Source organism: Octopus sinensis, linkage group LG8 (assembly GCF_006345805.1).
Source record: "Octopus sinensis linkage group LG8, ASM634580v1, whole genome shotgun sequence".
Taxonomy (NCBI): Eukaryota; Metazoa; Mollusca; class Cephalopoda; order Octopoda; family Octopodidae; genus Octopus; species Octopus sinensis.
Genome location: NC_043004.1, coordinates 88693532 through 88717584, shown reverse-complemented (window position 1 = coordinate 88717584; position 24053 = coordinate 88693532). Strand labels below are relative to the sequence as shown.

At 36.5% G+C, this 24053-nt stretch overlaps 1 protein-coding gene across 1 annotated transcript in view; it reads right to left on the bottom strand.

Moving 5' to 3' along the window:
- The window catches only part of LOC115214976 (gamma-aminobutyric acid receptor alpha-like), a 679148-nt gene that overhangs the window by 218683 nt on the left and 436412 nt on the right, over positions 1-24053 (bottom strand). Inside the window, exon 6 of the mRNA XM_029784076.2 lies at positions 11787-11854. Within this exon, the coding sequence (XP_029639936.1) occupies positions 11787-11854 (68 nt within the window). The remainder of the gene's footprint in view (positions 1-11786; positions 11855-24053) is intronic.

Sequence of the window (24053 nt, the reverse complement as noted above, 5' to 3'; positions counted from 1 at the left end):
GTCCGACCTGGTGAAACCCTCACCAGTAACGACTACTCAAACAGATCCACAAGTTGGTGGTGGGAGGTTGTTGCCTATGTAGTGCAAAGGTGTCGCCTGAGTGGCGCAAAGGAGTAGGGAATTGCCAACAAATGGTTGATGCAGGGATGCATTGTTCCAGCGCATGCCCCCATACCACTATTACCACTACTACTACTAGTTAGACGTATAATTGGAGACACTTGCCGAAGGTTCCCTGAAGTGGGACGGAACACAAGACCACGTGGTTGCGAATGGAACTTCAGAACCACGTGACCATGACCTGTTTCGTTATTGCAATACAAAAGTGATTAATGAACACCAGCCATGCCTCTGATCTGTAATTTCCCCCCTATTTTTAGAACCTTTCTTTGTTCACCAAATTTTTAAGCGACAGAACTTGTTTTTCACTAAATTGCTTTATTCCCCACCCACACAAAAAAAAACAAACAAAAAAAACATGAAATTAAAAAAAAATATACTGTTCAATATATCTATAATTTTGGTATTCGATTAAAAAAGCATAACATATAAAATATAAATATGATTAAAATAACAGTAACGTTGGGTCATGAATATCTAAAATCTGATTGGTATCGGTTTGTTTGAATATTTCCTCTAAATTAATAATGAACTATGGGGAATCGCCTGCATCAGCACATTTTACAGTTACCAATTTCCAATATTCACTGTTTATAGTTTAATTGTTGTTTGACAGAAATCGAAATGCTTGTCTAAGCACAAGAACAATTATATAGAAATCACGAAACAAATCCGAGGGGAGGAGAGAGGGATGAGGTGATAAAAGTCAGATAGCCAAACAGAGTAAAATGTTTTATAATGATCGAGTGTGTTTCGTGATGGCTCGCTTCAGAACACATGCAACGAAACTGGTTTGATGTTAAAATGTCTTTCTATCTAGGATTGTGAATTTGCACCCACTGGTTCGAATTTTAGCAGAGTTGATGTAATGTTTTATCGCGCAAGAGTGGTTGTGTGGTAAGTAGCTTGCTTACCAACCGCATGGTTCCGGGTTCAGTCCCACTGCGTAGTACCTTGGGCAAGTGTCTTCTACTATACCCTCGCTCCGACCAAAGCCTTGTGAGTGGATATGGTAGACAGAAACTGAAAGAAGCCAGTCGAATATATATATGTATGTGTGTGTATGTGTGTATATCTTTGTGTGTTTGTCCCCCAACATCGATTGACAACCAATGCTGGTGTGTTTACGTACCCGTAACTTAGCGGTTCGACAAAAAGCGACCGACAGAATAAGTACCAGGTTTACAAAGAATAAGTACTGGGGTCAATTTGCTCGACTAAAAGGCAGTGCTCCAGCATAGCCGCAGTCAAATGACTGAAACAAGTAAAAGAATAAAAGAGTATTTATTAATATGATCATTAAAGCGGCGAGCGCACCGAGAAAAATACTTAGCGACATTTAGTCCGTCTTTACATTTGGAGTTCAAATTCCGCTGAGGTTGACTTTACCTTTCATCCTTTCGGGGTCGATAAAATAAGTACCAGTTGAACACTGGGGTCGATGTAATCGACTTACTCCCTCCCTAAACTTGCTGGCCTTGTGTCTAAATTTGAAATCTTTAATATGATTGCTAGCACGATGGGCAAAGTTCTTAGAGGCATTTCTTCCGGTCTTTCACGTACTGAATTCAAGTTCCGCCGAGGCCAAATTTGCCTTTCTCTCTTTCGGGTTCGATTAAATAAAGTACCAGTGAAATATTGGGGATCAATGTAATCTACTTCTTCCCCCCCCCCCTCACCCCAACTCTAAAAAATTACTGACCTTAAACCCTGCAACAGACCGGCGTCCCGTTCAGGGGAAATGTAACCTCTGTCACTTAAACACCATGGAAACAGGGCAACCAGGCTTTATTAGTTTTGGAGCTCACGAAAAATAAATATCCACTGTGAAAAGTCTGGCTGCATACACGTTAGCATATGTCAGGTGCATACAATTGACAACACAGTTAATTAAGATTTATTTTGTGAGTTCTATTCAACACATGTTTACACGTGGAATTAGCAGAATCAATTATTAACTTTAGTTTTGGCCGATAAAGTTGAACTGAAAAACCCTACAACGAGGCTTGAATTGCACGGAACCGTCTTGGGAAGAGCTATCTGAGCGGAAAATTCGTGGATGTATTCAACATCAAACTCGTGTTCGGCGTCAAATAGTTGACTGTCGTAGTGGTAACAGATTCGTGTAATAAATTTTGTGTTTATTTTTGTTTCATAATATATATTTTTTCGGATGCAGCCAGACTTTTCACACGGAGGATACATTGATATATACCAGTGTCATTTGAAGGTTTATTATGACAGTGTGAGAATCGTGCTACCGTGGAGAGCTTACTACTTTGACATTAGTATTAAGCAAAATAAATCTTTGCTTCTGGGTTTGTGTTATATTTGAAATGGGGAGTGGATTGGTAGAATTGATGGAGAGTCGAACAAAATGCCATGCTGTATTTCTTCCGGCTCTTTAACGTATTGAATTCAAATCTCGCCGAATCCAATCTTGTTGTTCGTAACTTCTGGGGTCAATAGACTAGAATACTGGCCAAGACAGCTAATGGATTGGCAGAATTAATAGAAGATCGGAACAAATCCCGCATGACTTTTTACCGGTCAGAGCTCAAATCTCACCGAATCCAAATTTGTCAGTTTTCTCTCTCCGAGGTCGATAGAGCAGAATGCTAGCAAAGTACTTGAGTCGATGTAATCAACAACCCCACTCCACTCAAACATTCCGAGCGTTGTTCCTAAATTACAAACCTTTATTAGATTTCAAAACAGACCTAATTTGAAAACACATCACGTCAAGATTATATCATGAATGTTGCAAGAACGGAATTATTATAAAGGAAATTGGTTTTAGCTAATGAATATTCAATGAATTCGTACATATAACTTATCGAACACAGGGTGGTGGAACATCAATCATCTTCAGTCCTTATTTCTCTCATTCTCACATTGTTTTACCATCTGCCGAGGATCATTACAGGCTATAATCAACTGTGGAGTGTGCAATGCTATCTCAGAATATCTGCCTCAATATTTCATGCCAGGGGACGAGAGAAATTAGTTTTCCTTCCCATTGATCTATGATTATATTATGATGAATTTTTCCTCATTGGCGTGTATGCAGCGCACACCTAGAACACCCAGAATATAGGCTCCTGATACATATTCAGTCCAACACAAATATAGATCCTGTTTATAATCACTAATGATTGCAAGGTTGCGAGATGACAGAATTGCTAGTTGACAGAACGAAATGCGGCATTTCGTCTACCTTTACGTTCTGAGTTCAAATTCCGCTAAGGTCGACTTTATTTTTCATCCTTTCAGGGTTGATAAAATAAGTACCAGTTGAATACTAGGGTCGATGCAATCGACTATTTATCTCTCCCACCCTACAAAAATCTTCAGGCCTTGTGCCTAAAGCAGAAAGAAAGAATTATTACTTCAGGCCATGTTTTAGAGTTGTAAATGCATATCACACTATCACAGTATTGGCCAAACCATCAGATGCTGTTATACACCGCTGATTACTATGTGCTTCCAGTTTTGTCTTGATTGCGCCATTCTTTTCCCTCTTGTCCCAAATTGCTTGACTAAATAATGTTTCTTATTTCTTTATTGCCCACAAGGGACTAAACATAGAGGGGACAAACAAGGACGTACAAAAGGATTAAGTCGATTACATCGACCCCAGTGCGTAACTGGTACTTAATTTACTGACCCCGAAATGATGAAAGGTAAAGTCGACCTCGGCGGAATTTGAACTCAGAACGTAAAGGCAGACGAAATACCGCTAAGAATTTCGCCCGGTGTCCTAACGTTTCTGCCAGCTCGCCGCCTAGTAAATAATGTTTCTACCGCCATCAAGGCCTTCCAAGTGGCCTTTCTGATCGATCTCTTGGATACGACTCAGCAACATACAGTGAAACTAATATAAACGGAGCTTCCGTCTCATCGAAGGACGAATTTTTTTGTTTGTGAGATTTTACAAGTAAAGATCCTGCTACTATATCAGATTTAGATTTCACTTGCTGATGAAATGATATATATATTTTTTTTTAAGTATTACTTTTGAAAAAAATTTCAAAAATCTATTATTGAAATGTGTATGAAAGCAATCTAAACAAATCCTTTTAAATATTTTAGTATATAATATAATATAAGACGGAGGAGCAGGGAGAATCGTTACTGCACCAGACGTCCGTCCTTATGTTCTGAGTTCAAATTTCGCCGAAATCAATTTTGTTTTTCATCCTTTCGGAGTCGATAAAATGAAGTACCAGTTGAGAACTGGAGCCGACGCAATTGAGTAACATCCTCTAGTCAAATTTCAGGTCTTTTTTTGATACTAGAAAGAATTACGCGCGTGTTTACGCACACAGGCACACATACATACATATATATATATATTTCTCCCTCAGCAAATTGGTAGAATTACTAGAGTGTTGAATAGAATACTTCGCACTAGTTGTCCCGATTATTTACATTCTGAGTGCAACTCCAGGTGTTCCTTCACAGAGCACAGCTGGATTATATACCCCAATTCACCTATATAAGGTTCTATTCACAAAATATATAGTTACGTCATTTTATGATGCAACTAAATATTTCATGAACAAATGCCTTTCCTTATTTTTTTGCTTTCATGCTATACCCAGTGACCCACCCAACTGTAGATTCCAACGAAATGAAACCTGGGCAATAATATAAATTCTATTATTTACATTATTTACATTCGACGGATATTTGTCCTCATCTTGTTTGTTGTTAACACAAACTTTCGGCTGATATACCCTCCAGCTTTTTTTTAGGTGTCTTGGGGAAATTTCGAATCTGTGTTCTCATTCCTAAGGTATTTTTCGATGTTATTATTATTATTATCATTATTATTGTTAGTGTTCAGGTCACTGCTTGGAATCGAACTTGGAATCTTGGGGTTAGTACCCCGCGCTCTTATTCACTACGCCGTATGCCCGTGGGCAATTATGGAGAGAATTTTAGGGCTTCCCCAAAACACCCGAAGAAGGCTGGAGGGTATATCTGCCGAAACGTTGTGTTAACAACAAACAAGATGAGGACAAATATCCGTCGAATGTAAATAATGTAAATAATGTACACAATTCCTCATGTCTTAGATATAGAAGTGTAATATAAACTCTCTTCACATTTTCTCTTGGGATATAAAGGTATGCATATAGACTTTTAAATACTGGTTATTTGACGTGCAAATTCACATGCACTAAACACACACACATGCATGCACGGAGTGGGGGTAGGCGATTACAATATAATATTATATAGGAAGGAAACCAAAGGACAGAAAGAGACCAAAGATCACATACATTGCAGAAGCGTATCTCTTAACAAATTCACTCCACGACTTGGAGATTAAACAACTTTAACTATTTAATTAAACTTTGGTTTGCTTCACACGGTTTAATTCGGCTGCTTTGCAAATGGATTATTCTCGTCTAGAAACACTTTTATAATTAACTTTTCTTTACCTTGCACAACTTTATTACGATGTCTAAAACGCTGTAAGAACGTATCGGGCTACCGTAGAATCCAGTCTATGGAAGATTAATTTAAACCATGATTAACATCTGCGATATGCACTCAAATACTCAACAGATATTCCACATGCTGGTTTTCTGTCGGTAGACTTTGTTATTTGCCTTTGAATAAAGGTTGTTCTGTCTAAAGACTAATCAATCACTCATTCAATCACTTACTCAATCAATCAATCAATCAATCGAATGTGTTTCTAAACGATGTTTTGATATAATAATTGCTTCAAAGTTTGGCCAAATGTCAGCAATTTTAGAGGAAAGGGTAAATCGATAAAATCGATTCCACCGTTCAACAAGTATTTATTTTATCGACCCTGAAATGACGAAAGGCAAAGTCGAATTCGTTGGAGTTTTGACTCAAAACATAAAGAACCGGAAAAGTGCCGCTCAGCATTTTGTCGGGCGAACTAACGATTCTGTTGTAGGTTCTGCATGGTAAAACAATTCTCATTTTGTGACAACATCCATCATAAGTCACCAGAACTTATCAATATGTAGCTATTAGGTTTTTCACTTCTAACAACATATCATCATAAAGAAGAGGTTTAAACAACTATCTAATTGATAGTGAACAGTGAGGAGCCAGTGTCCAACACTGTTGTATTTGTTTTAAAAGAGGTTTGATTTTGTTGTGTGATTTTACGGATTTTAAGTTACAAGGTCTTTTATGCTTATTGTGTCTTAATGTAGAGAGAAAACATAAACGCGTGAGTTAAAAATAAAAGAAGTGAAATGATAGCGTAAATCTTTGAATCCGTACGAGGTTTATTATTCATTACACAGTGACAACCGAAAGCAATACCTAAGCTTGTTGTGTTCCTCCTACACAGAAACATCTTGTAATTTTGACACTTTTACTGTATAAGTGGTATTATGAGGAAGCCATGCAACGCTTTTACTGCGCTCTCTTTCTCTCTCTCTCTCTCTCTCACACTCTGTCATGTTGAGTACTAGATCTATTAAAATCTACCACATCAGTTCATAACGTAATTATTGCTTGTAGTATTGTATGGTTTCAGGGTCGTTTTAATCTAAAAATTGCCGTGATTGTTATTTCAGGAAAGGCTATTTTGAAAGATGATTTAAACAACTTTTACCAGTTCTCTGCATAATAAGAGATCTTGCATATACATGTCTTATCTCAGGAATAACCATATCAGTGTATAATAAATAGTTTTAAAAGAAGAAAAAATCGAGGAAAATATTTAAAAAATATCTCAAACAAAACCACACAAAAGATAACGTGAAATGTTGTTTTAATGACATTCACTAAAATAGCAATATGAAGCTTGGAACAATATTAAGTAAAAATAGCTGTTTAATTAGTCTTGATAATATTACGATAATATCTTGATAATGTCCATAATTTGATTTCAAATGAAGTCTTTCAAACCATCAAGAATGCGTTATCAAAATCCTAATTAGCCTCAACGTTTCTTTATCGCAATTCTAGCAACTTTTCAGCTTACTAATCAAATGTCACAGCAATTCTAGTTCTGATGTAACATATTTGACTTTTCTCACGTAAAATTATTGAAAGCATTTCATGTAATCTATCGGAAAGCGAATCCTCAACATTAACAAAGGAAAAGTGTCTGTTTGAAGTATTGCAAATGCTCATTGAATTAGGAGTTTAAATTTCAATGGGTACATTTTTTGTGTGTTCTAGCATAGCCCGAGTTGACTGAGGTTACGGAAAAGGTTAGTAAGCAGAAACTGTTTGGAAGCCCATCAGAAAGAGCATTCTTATTTTTCGGTTGCAGACTTAATCTGTCGCCCTGTTTAATACCTCTACTTGGTCCTGTTTGTTGCATACATGCAGACAAGGTTTCAAGTTTCAGAATAATTTCCCCACGCTTACCAGTCTCGGTGACCAGCGGAGAAGATAATAGACGCCTCTGACTAAGAGAAATAAATAAATTCTCAAGTATGACCTGGTAGCATGTACAAAGCTTTAGATGCCTTTCTGTTTACAAGCAGATGTAAACTTTCTCTCGGCTCTCACACCCTTAAATCAGAAGACATTGGGGATATGAAAGCTGGGGAAAGAGAGGAGTGTACCAGCGAGTTGCTTCACATGAATTCGCATATCGCTTGCTGCAGTGGGGAACACCCAAACGTTAAACAAGCACACATGTTTCCATAGAAAACAAAAGGTATGCAAAACTAAACAAAAGGGAAGCCGATAGTACGCGAAAAGGAAAAGAATTTAAACCGCATTCGTTTCTTTTTAACTACAATCTATCTAGACAAGAATTAACGTTGTTAAAAATAGTCATTCTAAATATGATAATATTCGTTTCTACTCTAGGTACAAGACCCGAAATTTCGTGGGAGAGGGCCAGTCGATTAGATCGACCCCAGTACGCAACTGGTACTTAATTTATAGATCCTGAAAGGATTAAATGTGTTAATATGGAATTGTATTTAAGGCTGCGAGCTGGCAGAAACGTTAGCACGCTGGGCGAAATACTTAGCGATATTTCGTCTGCTTTTACGTTCTGAGTTCAAATTCTGCCGAGGTCGACTTTGCCTTTTATCCTTTCGGGGTCGATAAATTAAGTACCATTTGCGTACTGGGGTCGATCTAATCGACTGGTCCTCTCGCCCAAAATTTTGGACCTTGTGCCTAGAGTAGAAAATAATATTGTATTGTATTTAAGGGTGCGAACTGGCAGAAACGTTAGCACGCCGGGCGAAATGCGTAGCCGTATTTCGTCTGCCGTTACGTTCTGAATTCAAATTCCGCCGAGGTCGACTTTGCCTTTCATTTTTCGGGGTCGATAAATTAAATACCAGTTACGCACTGGGGTCAATGTAATCGACTTAATCCGTGTATCTGTCCTTGTTTGTCCCCTCTGTGTTTAGCCGCTTGTGGGTAGTAAAGAAATAGGTATTTCGTCTGTCTTTATGTTCTGAATTCAAATTCCACCGAGGTCGACTTCGCCTTTCATCCTTTCGGTGTCGATAAATTAAGTACCAGTTGCGTACTAGGGTCGATCTAATCGACTGGCCCCTCTCCCCAAATTTTGTGCCTTGTGCCTAGAATAGAAAATAATATTGTATTGTATTTAAAACATTAGAGCCCCGTAAATGTGTTCATAGATCTGGTGTTGGTGGAGGCGCGTGGCTGAGTGGTGAGAGATATTCGGCTTTCGATCGGAGGGTTGTGAATTCGATTCCCGGTGGGGCATTGTGTTCTCCAGCAAGATACTTTATTTCATGCTGCTCCAGTCCAATCAGATGGCAAATATGAGTTGTACCCGTATTCCGAAGTATCAGCCTTGTCACATTCTGTCTCACGCTGAATATTCCTGAGAACTACGGTAAGGGTACGCATGTCTCTAGAGTGCTCACCCACTTGCATGTTAATTTCACGAGCAGGCTGTTCCGTTGATTGGATCAACTGGAACCCTCGTCGTTGTAACCGACGGAGTACCGTTCACATTTAATATAGCGTTATTTTCCGTAAGAGAGAAATAGAAGTAATATAGATTTTCCTGTTCTCCAATGTAGGAAAATCTCCTTTTTTTGCCTCTAATTCCCTATAGAGTATTAAAAAGATATTAAACTAGGACATTAATGAAACATAGCGTGCTCAGAGTCGAGTCAGTGGACACGGTAAAAAGGACTCTAAAAGTACAAAACCAATATCGGCTACGAAGGAATTAGCCCTGAAAAATGAATCAATTAGAATTGTCACTTATCTTCAATTTGGAAACAAACTGCTTTAATATTAAATGAGTAGATGCCAATATGTCTTTGAAAAAACAAATTTAAAAAAAACAAAACAAAACAAAACGAACTGAAAAAACAAAAACATAAAAGCTTGCCCAAGTAAATAATTTCGTTTTTTGATATAATAATTATGTAGTCATAGATGAAAATATAAAAGTCATAGAACAGCATTTACTTAGCAGTATTGTATATTCTTTTCTACTCTAGGCGCAAGGCCCGAAATTTTTGTAGTTATTTTTATGAAAAAAGGAATAAGTTTCAATGATAAATTTTTCACAACGTTCTGCATTAAAGATTAGCAGTCCATCACTTTTGACGCACACACTTATATATATATAAGGACTCATTCCTTGTACTTATTCTACCGGTATCTTTTGCCGAATCGCTAAGTTACGGGGACTTAAATACACGAGCATCGGTTGTCAAGCGATGGTGGTGGAGGAGACAAACGCACACACACACACACACACACACACACACACATATATATATTATATATATATATATATATATATATATATATATATATATATACGACGGGCTTCTTTCAGCTTCCGTCTACCAAATCTACTGACAAGGCTTTAGTCGGCCCGAAGCTATAGTAAAAGACACTTGCAGAAGGTGCCACGCAGTGGGACTGAACCCGGAACCATGTGATTAGTAAGTAAGCCACTTCTGCGTCTATTTTCTGAAAAAAAATAAATGTTTAGATGACCTATTATCATTCAAAAGCTATTAGCGTGGTTCGCCCAAAAACTGAAGAATGTGAAATAAAAAAAAGGACGTTACACAGGATGATGAAAACATAACAATGGTGTTGCCACAGTGTGCAAACCAAGTGGGAAATATTTTATCAAAATCGATTCCCAGCAAACCGAGTAATCCTAAATTTCACTCCTAAGCTATTAGCGTGGTACAGCGTGTGTGTCTGTATATATATCCGATGAAGGGATATAATAAATATCCTGGAAACAGGCTGTAAGACCTATCTATAAATGTTGTAAATCTACACACCCTTGTTTTTTTATCTCATTACGAAAAAAAATTATATATATATATATATATATATATAGAAAAGAGTGAAAAAACTACAGAAGGCTTGTGTTATAAGGTTAAAAAATATATGTAAGTCGTTTCTCACCTCTCTCTCTCTCTCTCTCTCTCTCTCTCTCTCTATATATATATATATATATATATATGTATATATATATCTATATATACATACATACATACATACATACATACATACATACATACACATATATAGATGGAGGGGAGATAAGTACGTAAGTATGTACTGAGTAAACTTTTAGTTATGTGGTTATTTCAAAGCCTCTAATATGAATGATAACAAAAACAGTATGAAAATAATACAGTCTAGTACGTAATTCATCCTGTAAATCAAAATTCCTCCCTTAAGACTCTAATATATGTGGTTTGAGTTACCCTTTTTACCTTGGAGTTCATTATATTTGCGTTAATCGTGACTGTAACATGTAGAAACCCTCTGTGGACGGTGAACAAACAAATGATTTATCTTGTTTTAGATAGTATAGTTTAAACTGAACTTAATAGCAATAATTGCTTCTCACATTACATAGAATTTGGAAGAAATATCTAAATAGAAATACCTTTCTCAAGAATATTGTTAATCATATCGAAGAGCAGAAATCAGATCTCGGAATTGATGTATTGAAAATTTAGCGCAATAGTGGTGAAATTATGCGTCACCCTTTTAAGGGAGTAGATATGAGGAGCTACGAACGTCGGATTGGATAACTTGTCGTATTAGTTCTGATTATTTGCTTCCAGTGTTCAAATTATACCGTGGTATACTTAGGTGGTAGGCGTAATTCGCCTCCCTGCTTTGCAAAACTACCATCCAACACTGAGTCTGCCCTTTTGCGAGAATTCTGCCCGAGTTTCCGTTCGATGATACCGTCTTCCTTACTGTCGTTAGTATTGGAGTTAAGAGTTTAAAAAAAAAAGTCTCGTGATCAGTAATATATACACTGTTAGACACAGAAGAAACAAAACAAAATAACAGAGTGTAAAACAATGGAATGACTGTGAACTAGTCGGGACGAAACACAGGCTGAAAAATACGATATAGTTGTATGTGTGTGCGTGTATATATATATATATATATATATATATATGTATGTATATATATATATATACACATATATATATATATGTATATATATATGTGTGTATGTATATATGTATGTATGTGTGTGTGTCTACATACTTAGAAATATACAATATTCGTATATACATATCGTATATATACATGGCTATATATGAATGTACAATATATATCTGTAAATAAGATATACGATATACCATGTTTGCGCGCGCGTGTGTGTGTTTGCGTGTGTTTAGACAGCGTGAAAAATTATTAAGACTCACCATGTCTCTTTCTGAGATTGGACCCATTGACCTGACCAATATGTGTCCATGAACAGTAATTGGCGGTCCTGCAAGAAAGGAAATTAACAATTAATATAGAAGCGTAAGCATATTACATATTTGCATCAATTGACCACACAGTTTCAGATATAAGTATATCCTACACACACATACATACACACTCACACATACATACATACACACACACTCACTCACACACCTGTATGTACGCGCACACACATGCACATACACACACTTCCCCACACCCACACGTACATACATACACACTCACACACATACACACACACACACACACACACGGACATACATCTATGCACACACATACATACACACATACTCACATACATTCATCGGACACACTGCCACCCAGACATACACACAGACACACTCACACATCCACACACATACATACTTACGCGCATACTCGCAGGCGCGCGCACACACGCGCTTGCGCCGGTTCGCGCACGCATACGCGCCGCATGCACCTCGCTCTTGGACCCGACGAGACCTCCCGCCCGTTCCTGGGACCGTCGCGTGTCGTTGGGTTTTCCCACGCCCGTCTCCGCGGGACCACTCTTCCATCTCCCCTCAGCTGGAGTCCTTTTTCCTTAACCCCCCCCCCTTTTCGTTACACACACGCGCACACATATACACACATTGCCTATATATATACATTACTCTTACACACATTCAATCTACTCGCCATTAATACCACCACGACACTGGACACACACACACTACTACTCACACACGCTGGCACGCTACATACGCCCCACCCTTCCTCCCCTCCCTCCTTCATCCTTCCTTCTTTTTCTTACTACTGACCTTGTCTGCTAGCTGACCACTAGTCTCGCCCTACCACACACGCCTACACACAGACGCACACACTAACACACACATATATTTTTTTGTTTTTTCATCTCGCCTCACACACACACATACACACACGCACACGCACACACTCACACATACACACACATCTGTTGCGTTACCAACCTTGTCTCCACTCTTTTGCCTTTAAAAACCCACTTTGCTCTTGTTATCGTCAACATCCGCCTTTCACCATGTGCAACTCGTAAACACCAGTCGTCTTTTTTCTCTTTCCCTGTTGCCCGCTCTGGGATCTTTCTTTCCTCTCTCTTCCTTCTTTATGTTTCCGACGAAGAGCTCCGCTCGAAACGTCATACCTCCGTGCTTCCATTTCCTGAGCGCCTATTAATAATAATACTGTAATTGTTCCTGTTGTTGTTGTTTTTTTTGTTTCCCGTTTGGATTAAAATTATATAATATATATATATATATATATATATATTATATATATATATATATATATATATATATATATATATATGTATTTATTCATATTGTAAAGATATTATCTCCGGTCATCAAATTCCTATTATTATCTACGGAACGTGGTACTACTAAGGTCCTTTGCGAGCTATAGACTCACAGATCCGGTGCTGTATATATTATCTCCTTGTCAGTCATGGGATTAATCAAATTTTCCAGTTGAGTGTATTGGAAGAATATGAAATGAAGTGTTTTACCCAAGAAGACACAACACATCGCTCGGTCCAATAATCGAAACTATAATCTTACGATCATCAATGCAACACCCTAACCACAAAGCCATGTGCATCCACACATTGTACGAATGGTGTTGTTTCAATTTCCTTAACTACGACAAATGGAAGACAGAAAAAAAAAACGGTCTATGATAAGAGTTTAATGAAAGACGGAACTAGTCTATTTTATCACCATTTAAATTTATGTAAAGCCTTGCTAATTCCAAAATGAGATTAAGTATATGTTTATTAAACATACGAATTTGAAAAACAAAACAAAAGAGGTTTGAGTGTGACTTCGGAATTTTGTCGAGAGTAAACGAGAGTTACTCTCTGTATATTACTCAGTGAGCAGGTAGGGAGGACATCTGCATTTGCAAATTGGGTATCCTGGAAGAATATAGATAGATTACTTATTTTGTTTGTGGAGTGTTATCTAGTAAGCTATCTTATCTAGGCAGCAACGGGTGACCTTAACGTTGTTGATGTTGAATAATTTGTGATAATTCTTTCTCTTGCTCACATTCTCTATTTTTCTCTTTCCTATTCTCTCACTTTATCTCCATCTTTCCCGATTCCTGGACCGGAAGATGCTTGTGCTCTTCAGCAAAACGCTTCATTTCCCGTTGCTCCAATCTACTCAGCCATCAAAAATATCCCGTGACAGACCGGCGTCCCGTCCAGGAGAAAAATACATACGCTACAGAATCCGGGAAACCGACGCTATGGTTCGGGAATAAAATTTACTTCTCTTCACACACACACACATATATTATAGATTTTAATTCTGTAATTTATTTTAATATAATCACTTTTGCTTCATTGAATATATTTGTTTATAGAATATATTTATTTTTAATATAACAATAGTTTTTATATTTATTACATATACTTAATGTGATTTTATTAAAACATTTTATAAATTGCTTTGTCATGTAATAATGCAGACTTTATCTATCTATCTATCTATCTATCTATCTATCTATCTATCTATCTATCTATCTATCTATCTATCTATCTATCTATCTATCTATCTATCTATCTATCTATCTATCTATCTATCTGTCTGTCTGTCTGTCTATCTATCTATCTATCTCTATCTATCTATCTATCAATCTATGTAACTATCAATCTATCTATCTATCTATCTATCTATCTATCTATCTATCTATCTATCTATCTATCTATCTATCTATCTATCTATCTGTCACTCTATCTGTCTGTCTGTCTGTATAAAGTCTATAGAAGACGTACATAGATTAATATTACTTTACTTAAGGCGGCGAGCTGGCAAAAACGGTAGCAGGCCGGGCGAAATGCTTAGCGATATTTCGTCTGTCTTTACGTTCTGAGTTCAAATTCCGCCGAGGTCGACTTTGCCTTACATTTTTTCGGGGTCGATAAATTAAGTACCAATCGCGTACTGGGGTCGGTCTAATCGACTTGCCTCTTCCCCAAATGTTTCGGGCCTTGTGCCTAGAGTAGAAAAAAATATTATCTTACTTGTTTCAGTCATACAACCTTGGCCATGCTGTGGCACTGCCTTCAAAAGCTTTCTTTCGTCGAACAAGTATTCAGTACTTGTCTTTCTATATTCTTCACTTATTATATAGGTGTCTGTTTTAGCGAACTACTACGTTAAAGTACGTAAACCTTCCAAAGTCGGTTGTAAAGTGGTGAGACATAAATACACACATATATATGTACGAAGAAATACTGTATAATTTCTTATTTCCCTACTGCCCAGAAGGGACTATACACAGAGGGGACAAACAAGAACAGACAAACCAAACGGATTAATTCAATTATATCGAACCCAGTGCGTAACTGGTACTTATTTTATCAACCCCGAAAGGATGAAAGTCGACCTCGGCGGAGTTTGAACACAGAACGTAAAGGCAGACGAAATACCGCTAAGCATTTCGCCCGGCGTGCTAACGTTTCTGCCAGCGTCCCGCCCTATACTGTATAATTTCTGCCTACCAAATCCACTTACCAGGAAGGCAGTGGGATTGAACACGAACCTATGTGGCTGCAAAGCGAAGTACTCAACCATATAAACATTATCTGTACATACGTGCAGTAATCTTGTTTTACTGCTCATTTACTTTCATTTATCCCTTGAACACACGATGCACTAACCTATACATACATACATACATACATACATACATACATACATACATACATACATACATACATACATACATACATACATAGCGGGTCGGCCAAAAGTCAATTGACAGAAAATCAAAACTAATTCCAAGATGAAAAAACATTTTTAAATATGATTACTTCGATAATAAATAGACAATGTTGAAAAAAAAAAGAGGAACGGTGATTTATATATAGCATTCAGTTATTAAACATTCAGAATTGGAATGAATAAATAAAATTGAATATTAAGCATTTACGGAATTTTGATTCACTGTTGGGTGACTTTTGGCCAAAACTGTATACATACACACATACATGCATACATACACACACACACACAAATTATCAGAATGAGATAAAAATCCAAGGCTGTGAAAGATTTTAGAACATTTATATATAGGTCTTACAGCTGAATCCAGGATACTTTATATATCCCTTCATCGGAGACAGTGTGAGAAAAGGGTTAAGAAATAGTTATTTTAGATAAGCTATCGCCCCTGAACACGCAGGTATATATACCTTCCACATATACATACACACACACGCACATACACATACACACACATACACATACACACGCATATACGTACGCACGCATATACATACGAATATAATTGAATGGTTGTGATATTCGAGTATGAAAGAGGAATTAGGGATCAGGAGTTAAAATGTAGATTTATAAGGTTACTAGGATTACCTAAGGTGTATTGTGGAAATATACTGTATGGTCATTTAGGCATTTGGATTTGTGTTAGAATGGCTTTGTGGTGGAATTTGAATGTGTGAAAAAAGCGGTGGTTGCATGTGCTTAGTACCTCATTATGTATATTTAGTAGTGTTCGAGAGTTGTGCTTTAATATATGCAGTGCCTCCTTCAAGGAAACAAATACACGATAAAAGATATATATATATGCAAACATAAGACCGAAGGCAGTGTAGTGGCTTTAGTGTAATGTACTAACCATGCTAGCGAAATAGTAATAGTGACGAGAAGTGTAGCCGTATAAATCTTGTCTCCTGTATTCTGTTTTACAACTTCATTTCGAACGGTGATAAATTTGCTTTTGATTAACATCGCAAAGAACAATATTAAGAAAAAAAAACAGTCATAACAGTTCAATTAATTGTTATTCATGATATAGGTTCAAACAATAAATAAATTACGTCGTAATGCTACGGTTATACTTTTTTCTCTTTTCGGCTTCCTAAGGTGATATAGAACAATATACAAATTCCCAAAATGCTGCTCAATAAACTCCAAAAAGAATATATTAAAGCAATATAGTCCAATTCCAATATGAAGCTCTTTCGAGTAATTCTTTTATAGCTCTTGTTATATTTGATATATATATATATATAACTTCTTGCCACACAGCCACTCCTGCGCTTAAATACACACATATATATATATACATATACACACACATATATATATATATGTGTGTGTGTGTGTATGTATATATACATATGTATATGTACATACATCTATATGCATATGTGGGCACAGGACGTCATGAAACGTGTACAACAAAAACTACGAATATATATATATATATATTGATACTCTTAACAAAAGTTGGGATGCGTGGCAATGACCCGTCCTTGTTTTCTTTGTATCGCCTGTCTGGATGTTTTGCGTTCTTGTCCCATTTTGTATTATATATATATATATATATATATATATTATATATATATATATATATATATATATATATATATGTATATATATGTTGTATATTATATTTCCGCTGATCTGTTTGTTCAGCGTTATTCTTACTTGACGAAATACACATATTTCTTGTTTCTATGAGTTCTTATTGAAAGTAAGAGGCATGTGGACTTTCTTGATTGTTATTTATATGCATTTCACGAATATACGCAGAGCGAATCCTTATAATCACCTATACAAATGTCATTCAAACATCTACCTGCGTGCGACTGTGCCTGTATATATGTATATACATATACATACATACATGCATATATATATATATTCTCTTCTACTCTAGACACAAGGCCTGAAATTTTGGGGAAGGGGGCCAGTCGATTAGATTGGTACTTAATTTATTAACGTCGAAAGGATGGAAGGCAAAATCGATCTCGGCGGAATCTGAACTCAGAACGTAAAGACAGACAAAATACCACAAAACATTTCGCCCGGCGTGTTAACGTTTCTGTCATCTCGCCGCCTTTCTATCTTTTTATCTATATATATATTCCTTTATTCCCTTTTTCCTTTACTTGCTTCAGTCATTTGACTGCGGCCATGTAAGAGCACCGCCTTTAGTCGAATAAACCGACTGTAGGACTTATTCTATTGGTTCTTTTTGTCGAACCGATATGTTACGGGTAAGTAAAAGTACCAACATTGGTTATCAAGCGACGTGGTGGTGTGGGAACAAACACAGACACAAATATATATATATAATCAAATTAAACAATATTTTTATTAATGTGGCCTGGTTCTAGGCACAGGTGACATGGGGGGACCCCCCAAGAATCACCCGATACTTAGAACCGGCCATATTAAGAAAATCTGAAAACACCAGATTCTTTCCTGATTGGGTCCACAGGGGCAAAACCGCTTTTGACCCCACCCAATCAGCCGCATGCAAAATTTAGACATTAAGGAGCTCGGCTCCACTGCCACCCAGACCCAGACGTATAGTGTCTTCTATCCACTCGGGTTCTATCCCGGGTGGTAAACCGCAGATGCCAGCTCTTGCCAACTTCTTCCCACAATACGTGGGAAGAAACAATATTTCTTCGCCCTCTAAGGGCTGACTTGCAAAATTGCGAGCCTCTTCAAGGGTGTCAAATAATAACCAAACCGTCGCATATTTGACACCCCTGGAAATAAATTTTACAGTTGACATATACTCTGCCAACTTTCTCTCTATGTCGGTCTTTTTAAAGATGGCGATGGTGTCGAGCGACTTGGAGTACGTTCGCAGCACTACCGTCCTCTCCCCAAGACTTTTTATCCACTGTTTGGGTGGGGCAATTTCCCACTCCATCACCTTATCTTTCTTTGCCATGCTTGAGAGCAAAAAAATTCAAACCAAAGTTAAAAGAAAATGTTCGTAGTCAAAACAAAAGGAAGACAGCAGAAAGAAAGAAGACAGTTCAAAACAGCAAAATAAAGCGCAATTCCGGCCGACAGTACTCCTGGCCAGCAGGAACAGTTCCACAAATTGGTACGAATTTCACAAAAGTTTGGTAAAATCTACAACAGGACAGAAATAATACAACAAACGGAAATCAACAAAACATAATTGGCGGAAACATAACAACGGCAAACAGGACAAAACCAGACCATTTCATCTTCAGTTAGTGTCCAGAAAAAAGATTTTCCTGGGGCTAAAACAACAGTAACAACGTCCTTTACAAGACTGCCACGTTATCTTGGCATATAAAAATTACTATCCGGTACTGTTACTGTATTTCTCTCGCTCAGTGATTTAATATATGCTGTTTTTCTCAATACGAGATCAGTGGATGTGTGTCTCTTAAAGAATATATAGTATCTGCGAGTGGAGATAGCGTTCATCACTAACTGGAGATTATCTTACATTGAGGACGGATAACATCCAGAAACCTAGATCTGTGAGTATCACGTAAAGCTAGAGATGGGAGCGATGACCTCCCTTGTAAATGCAATGTACGGACACAGAATGTGCGTCGTTAGCCAGCTGGAGATGTTTTCATGGAGCCAAAACAACAGTAAAATCGTCCTTTACAGGACTGCCACGTTATGTTGGCATATAGACATTAATTTATTTAATTATCTCCTTGAATGTGAACATGATTAAGTGGAAAATGTAAGTTAATATTAGATTAATCATAAAGTAATTCGTTGTATAGCAATAATTTTCAAAATTGTTTAGGCTCAGGCGTAGCTGTGTGGTAAGAATCTTGCTTCCCAAACACATGGTCCCCGGTTCAGTCCTGCGTAACATCCTGGTTAAGTGCCTTCTACCATAGCCTCGGTCCGAGCAAAGCTTTATATGTGGATTTGGTAGACGGAAACTGAAAGAAGCCCGTTGTTTATATGTGTGTGTGTGTGTGTTCATATTTGTGTTTATCTCTCACCACTGCTTGAAAACCCGTGTTGGTGTGTCTACGTTCTCGTAACTTAGCGATTCGGCTGAGACCGATAGAGTAAGCACCAGGCTTAACAAGTAAAAAAAAAAGACATTTTGGGTCGATACATTCGATTAAAAATTCTTCAAGACAGAGCTTCAGCATGACCGCAGTCTAATGAATGAAACACAAAAGATAAATAAAAGCTAATATACTCAAATATCTATGGGTATATTTAGAGTGACGTAGAGAAAAAATATATGATGATGTATAAATTTATAATGTATACACAAACGTGAGACAACACAAGCTATAATATTTTGTCACAGAAAAACTTCTTAAAGAAACTTGTGCGTAAATATCTCGCTGAGAATGTCGTCGTCGGATTGTCTAAGAAAGTGTTTCGACGATCCACCGACAGAATTTTGATGGATCTTTGTGTTCTTCAACATACAAGTTTGTTGGAGAAGTTTCTCCGAGGCAATATATAGAAACTATGTTTGTATGTACATTGTAAATACTATATAATCGCTATTTCAGTCTAATGTTGTTTCGAGTGAGTGCATCAATTTATTTTTAACCTGACCAGATTTCTCACATATCAGTGAATGTTTTTTTTTATCGATTTCTATATCAGAACGAATATATTTCGGCTTAGCTCATCATGTTTGGGTGTTTTCGGTGACTGAGAAGACCGAGAGATGTTGAAACGCCACTGTCTGGCGATCCGCCGACAACATTCTGAGCAAGCTCTGTGTCTTTCAACAGAAGTCTCTTAAAGAGGTTTCTCTGAGACAAAATATCACAGTTAGCATTTGTATATACAATATAAATGATACGAATATACTTATTTTTAAATCTAATGCTTTTTCAAGTGCATTTATTGAAGAAAAATATAGGTTTCTCCTACAAGCACTGAAACTATTAGGTACTCAGCATAGTAGAGAAGTAACTTTCTCTATAAAACATCAATTCTAGGAAACTTATAATGCATTTAATTTTTTTCCTTGTATTTACTTTTTTTTAATATTTATCAAACTCCCGTTACCTAGCCTATATATTTTAACAACCACACTTCATTTTCTGTTCCACTAAAAGCGAAGAAGAAAATTATACCAGCAAGCTCAACTATCATACAAAAAAAATATATGAAGAAACTAAAATAGTACCACTGAATTTCTTCAAAACCATTTACCATTCCAGTTGCATTATTAGAGATGCAATAATCTAACTAATCTAAGCATTTCTTTCTGTGGCAAGCATTTTCCTGAGTGGTTTTACATATAAATGTAAGATTTTTAAGGCAGAAATACAGATGAAATGTTTGAAGACAGGAAAAGCAATTTTCATAAGTATCTGTTGCCACGAGATTTTTTTGTATATTTTTTTCTGACGTCAATTTTTCAATTTTCTTTTAAACTGATTGATCTGTTTTTGCAGTTTTTAGAAAATTGTTGTTGTTGTTGCTGCTACTGCTGCTGCTGCTGTTGTCGTTGTTATTGTTGTTGTTGTTGCTGTTGTTGTTGTTGTTGTTCTTCTTCTTCTTCTTATATTATTATTATTATATTATTATTATTATTATTATTTATTATTATTATTATTATTATCACAATCATCATCGTCATCGTCATTAACACCATCATCATCGCCGTCGTTGTTACCGTCATCATCATTATCATCATCATCATCATCATCATCATTATTGTTATTGTTATTTTTTTCTTATTGTATTTTGAAATACCTCTCATTGTGAAATGCGTAAACTCGGAAAGTAGTGAGGTTGTTTTCAAATACACTACAATATTTAGTGCATCCAAAAAAACTAGATCTTGCATAAAGAACGCAAAATAAAACAAACATTTAAAATAATATTGATAATAATAATGATAATAAACAATAGCGACAGTATCGCCTCGAACATTTTGGGAAAAACAAGGTAATGCACTCTTACAATATGGAAGCCACAACATTATATAAGATTACACCAACAAATGCAGTGGAACGCTGTCTAGAGTTAATATTTACACAAATACCTAATTTCTTAAAAAGCATTATGGCTGCATGAAACATAGAGAAAGAAAAAAAGTAGCCGTGAAGCTATCGCACGTATTTATATTTATATAAATATACAACTGATTTTGTCAACTAACATACATGTATACATATATATATACATACATGCTGATAGGTACAAATAACTCATAATATATATATATATATATATATATATATATATATATATATATATATATATATTATATATATATATATATTATATATATTATATATTATATATATATATATTATATATATATATATAATATATATATATATGTGGTGAGTTACGTACCCATGTGAAGACAAAATACATGTTAAAATAGAAACGTAAATGCATGCATAGACATACAATCAAACATTCTCTGAAGTATATTGACAAAAGTACAAATATGTATACGCGTGTGGTCACAGATGCAAAATTCATCAGCGCAAGTGTTCTAACACGCGCTACTGATCTAATACAAACAAAACCACCTAGAGTCAATACTTTTATGTATATCAGGAAGCAGAAACGCAAAATGTAGAACTACGTTGAGAATATACGTATTCTCTACTTCCTTGGTGAGAATTTTTTTCATAGGATTTGATTATCACTTTTTATCACTGAGAGAATAGACATCTCAGCGACACCACCTGATAGAGCATAACAAAAACCTTTGCTAAGTTAATAATCTTTTCTACTATAGGCACAAGGCCTGAAATTTTGTGGGTAAGATACTAGTCGATTACATCAATCCCAGTGCTCCCACTGGTACTTATTTTATCGAGCCTGAAAGGATGAATGACAAAATCGACCTTGGAATTTGAACTCGGGACATAAGTCCAGATAAAATGCCGCTAAGCATATATATCACCGTGATCACCGTGACCGACCAGGTTATCAGCTGTTGCTACACATCGTTCATCACAATGCGCTTCGCATTGTTTTAGCCTTCAAATGACGCCACCCCGCTGGTTAAGCGAGCAGGCCAACAGAAGAAAGAGTGAGAGAAAGTTGTGGCGAAAGAGTACAGCAGGGATCGTCACCACCGCTGCCCTAACCACTGGGCCATTGTGCCTCAATATATATATATATATATATATATATATATATATATATATATATATAGATATATATATATATATGCTAAGCAAAGTACTATATAAATATTAATGACCTGTAGGGACACCGTATTTCGTTATGCAAACATGGTCTCCCTACAAGTCATTAGTATTTACGTACCCGCTCTCAGGAATATGTTTTATATGTAAATCTGCTCTATGCATAACGTTACATCGCTATAATTAGTGGATATTTATATAATGAGTTCGTGGATGGTTAATGGGATAGATAGGTGATGATGAAAGAGCAAAACTCCTGAAATCTGGCATATACGCCCATTACACAATTTACATTTTAGATCTCGTCGTTATTTATATCAGGCGTCCCGGATACAAAATATCGTAACAAAATCAGTGCTGACCTTAATTTCCATAGAAAATTCTTTTATTCTTTTATATGCTTCAGTCCAATGACTGTGGCCATGTTGGAGCACTGCCATTGTAATCATCTTGCCACTTTCCACCTTTGTCGGAGCGGCTTTTGGTGAAGGATGGAGTTCGATGCTACTGCCCTCTTTTGAGTTTCCTGCCTAGATATTGGCTCATCCGGGATCTCGGCGAGCTAGAGTTCAAGTTAACGTCTACATCCACTCCTTGGAGGCTCCTCAGATGCTTCGGCAGAGAGTTAAACTGCTGTAGCCCCTTGAAACCCAAGCTATTGCAGTACATCGTCCTTGCCAGAGATGAAGCAGTCGGCACAGTGGATCTGTAGAAATAATCCTTAACAAGTATAATATAAGTTTCGGGAAACTTATTACACCCTATCAAGTTATCCTGTTGCCACGAGGTTTTGTTCATTCGTGCGATTCAAACTGAAGGTTATATACACAAAGATAACTCCTGGTTTTATATGAAACATCCTAGTTAACAGACACACATATTTAATTGCGTCTATCTTATTAGAGTTTTATGGCTTTCTATGGAAATATTAATATCAGTTGAATACATAAAAATGCGCATTAAATCTCTGGAAATAATCCCCACTCCCACAAAATATGATATATGTATACATACATATATACATCCATACATGCATATATGCATGTATACATACATAAACACTCACCTACACACACAGATGTATATATATGTGTTTATATGTATGTATGTATGTATGTATATATGTATGTATCTATCTATATATATATGCATACAAATATGTATACATATGTATATACGTGTGCGTATAAATGTGGGAACATTTGTATATATGTGTGATGTATGTATGCATGCATGTATGTATGTGTGTGTGTATGTGCATGAGTGGGAACTAACAGGA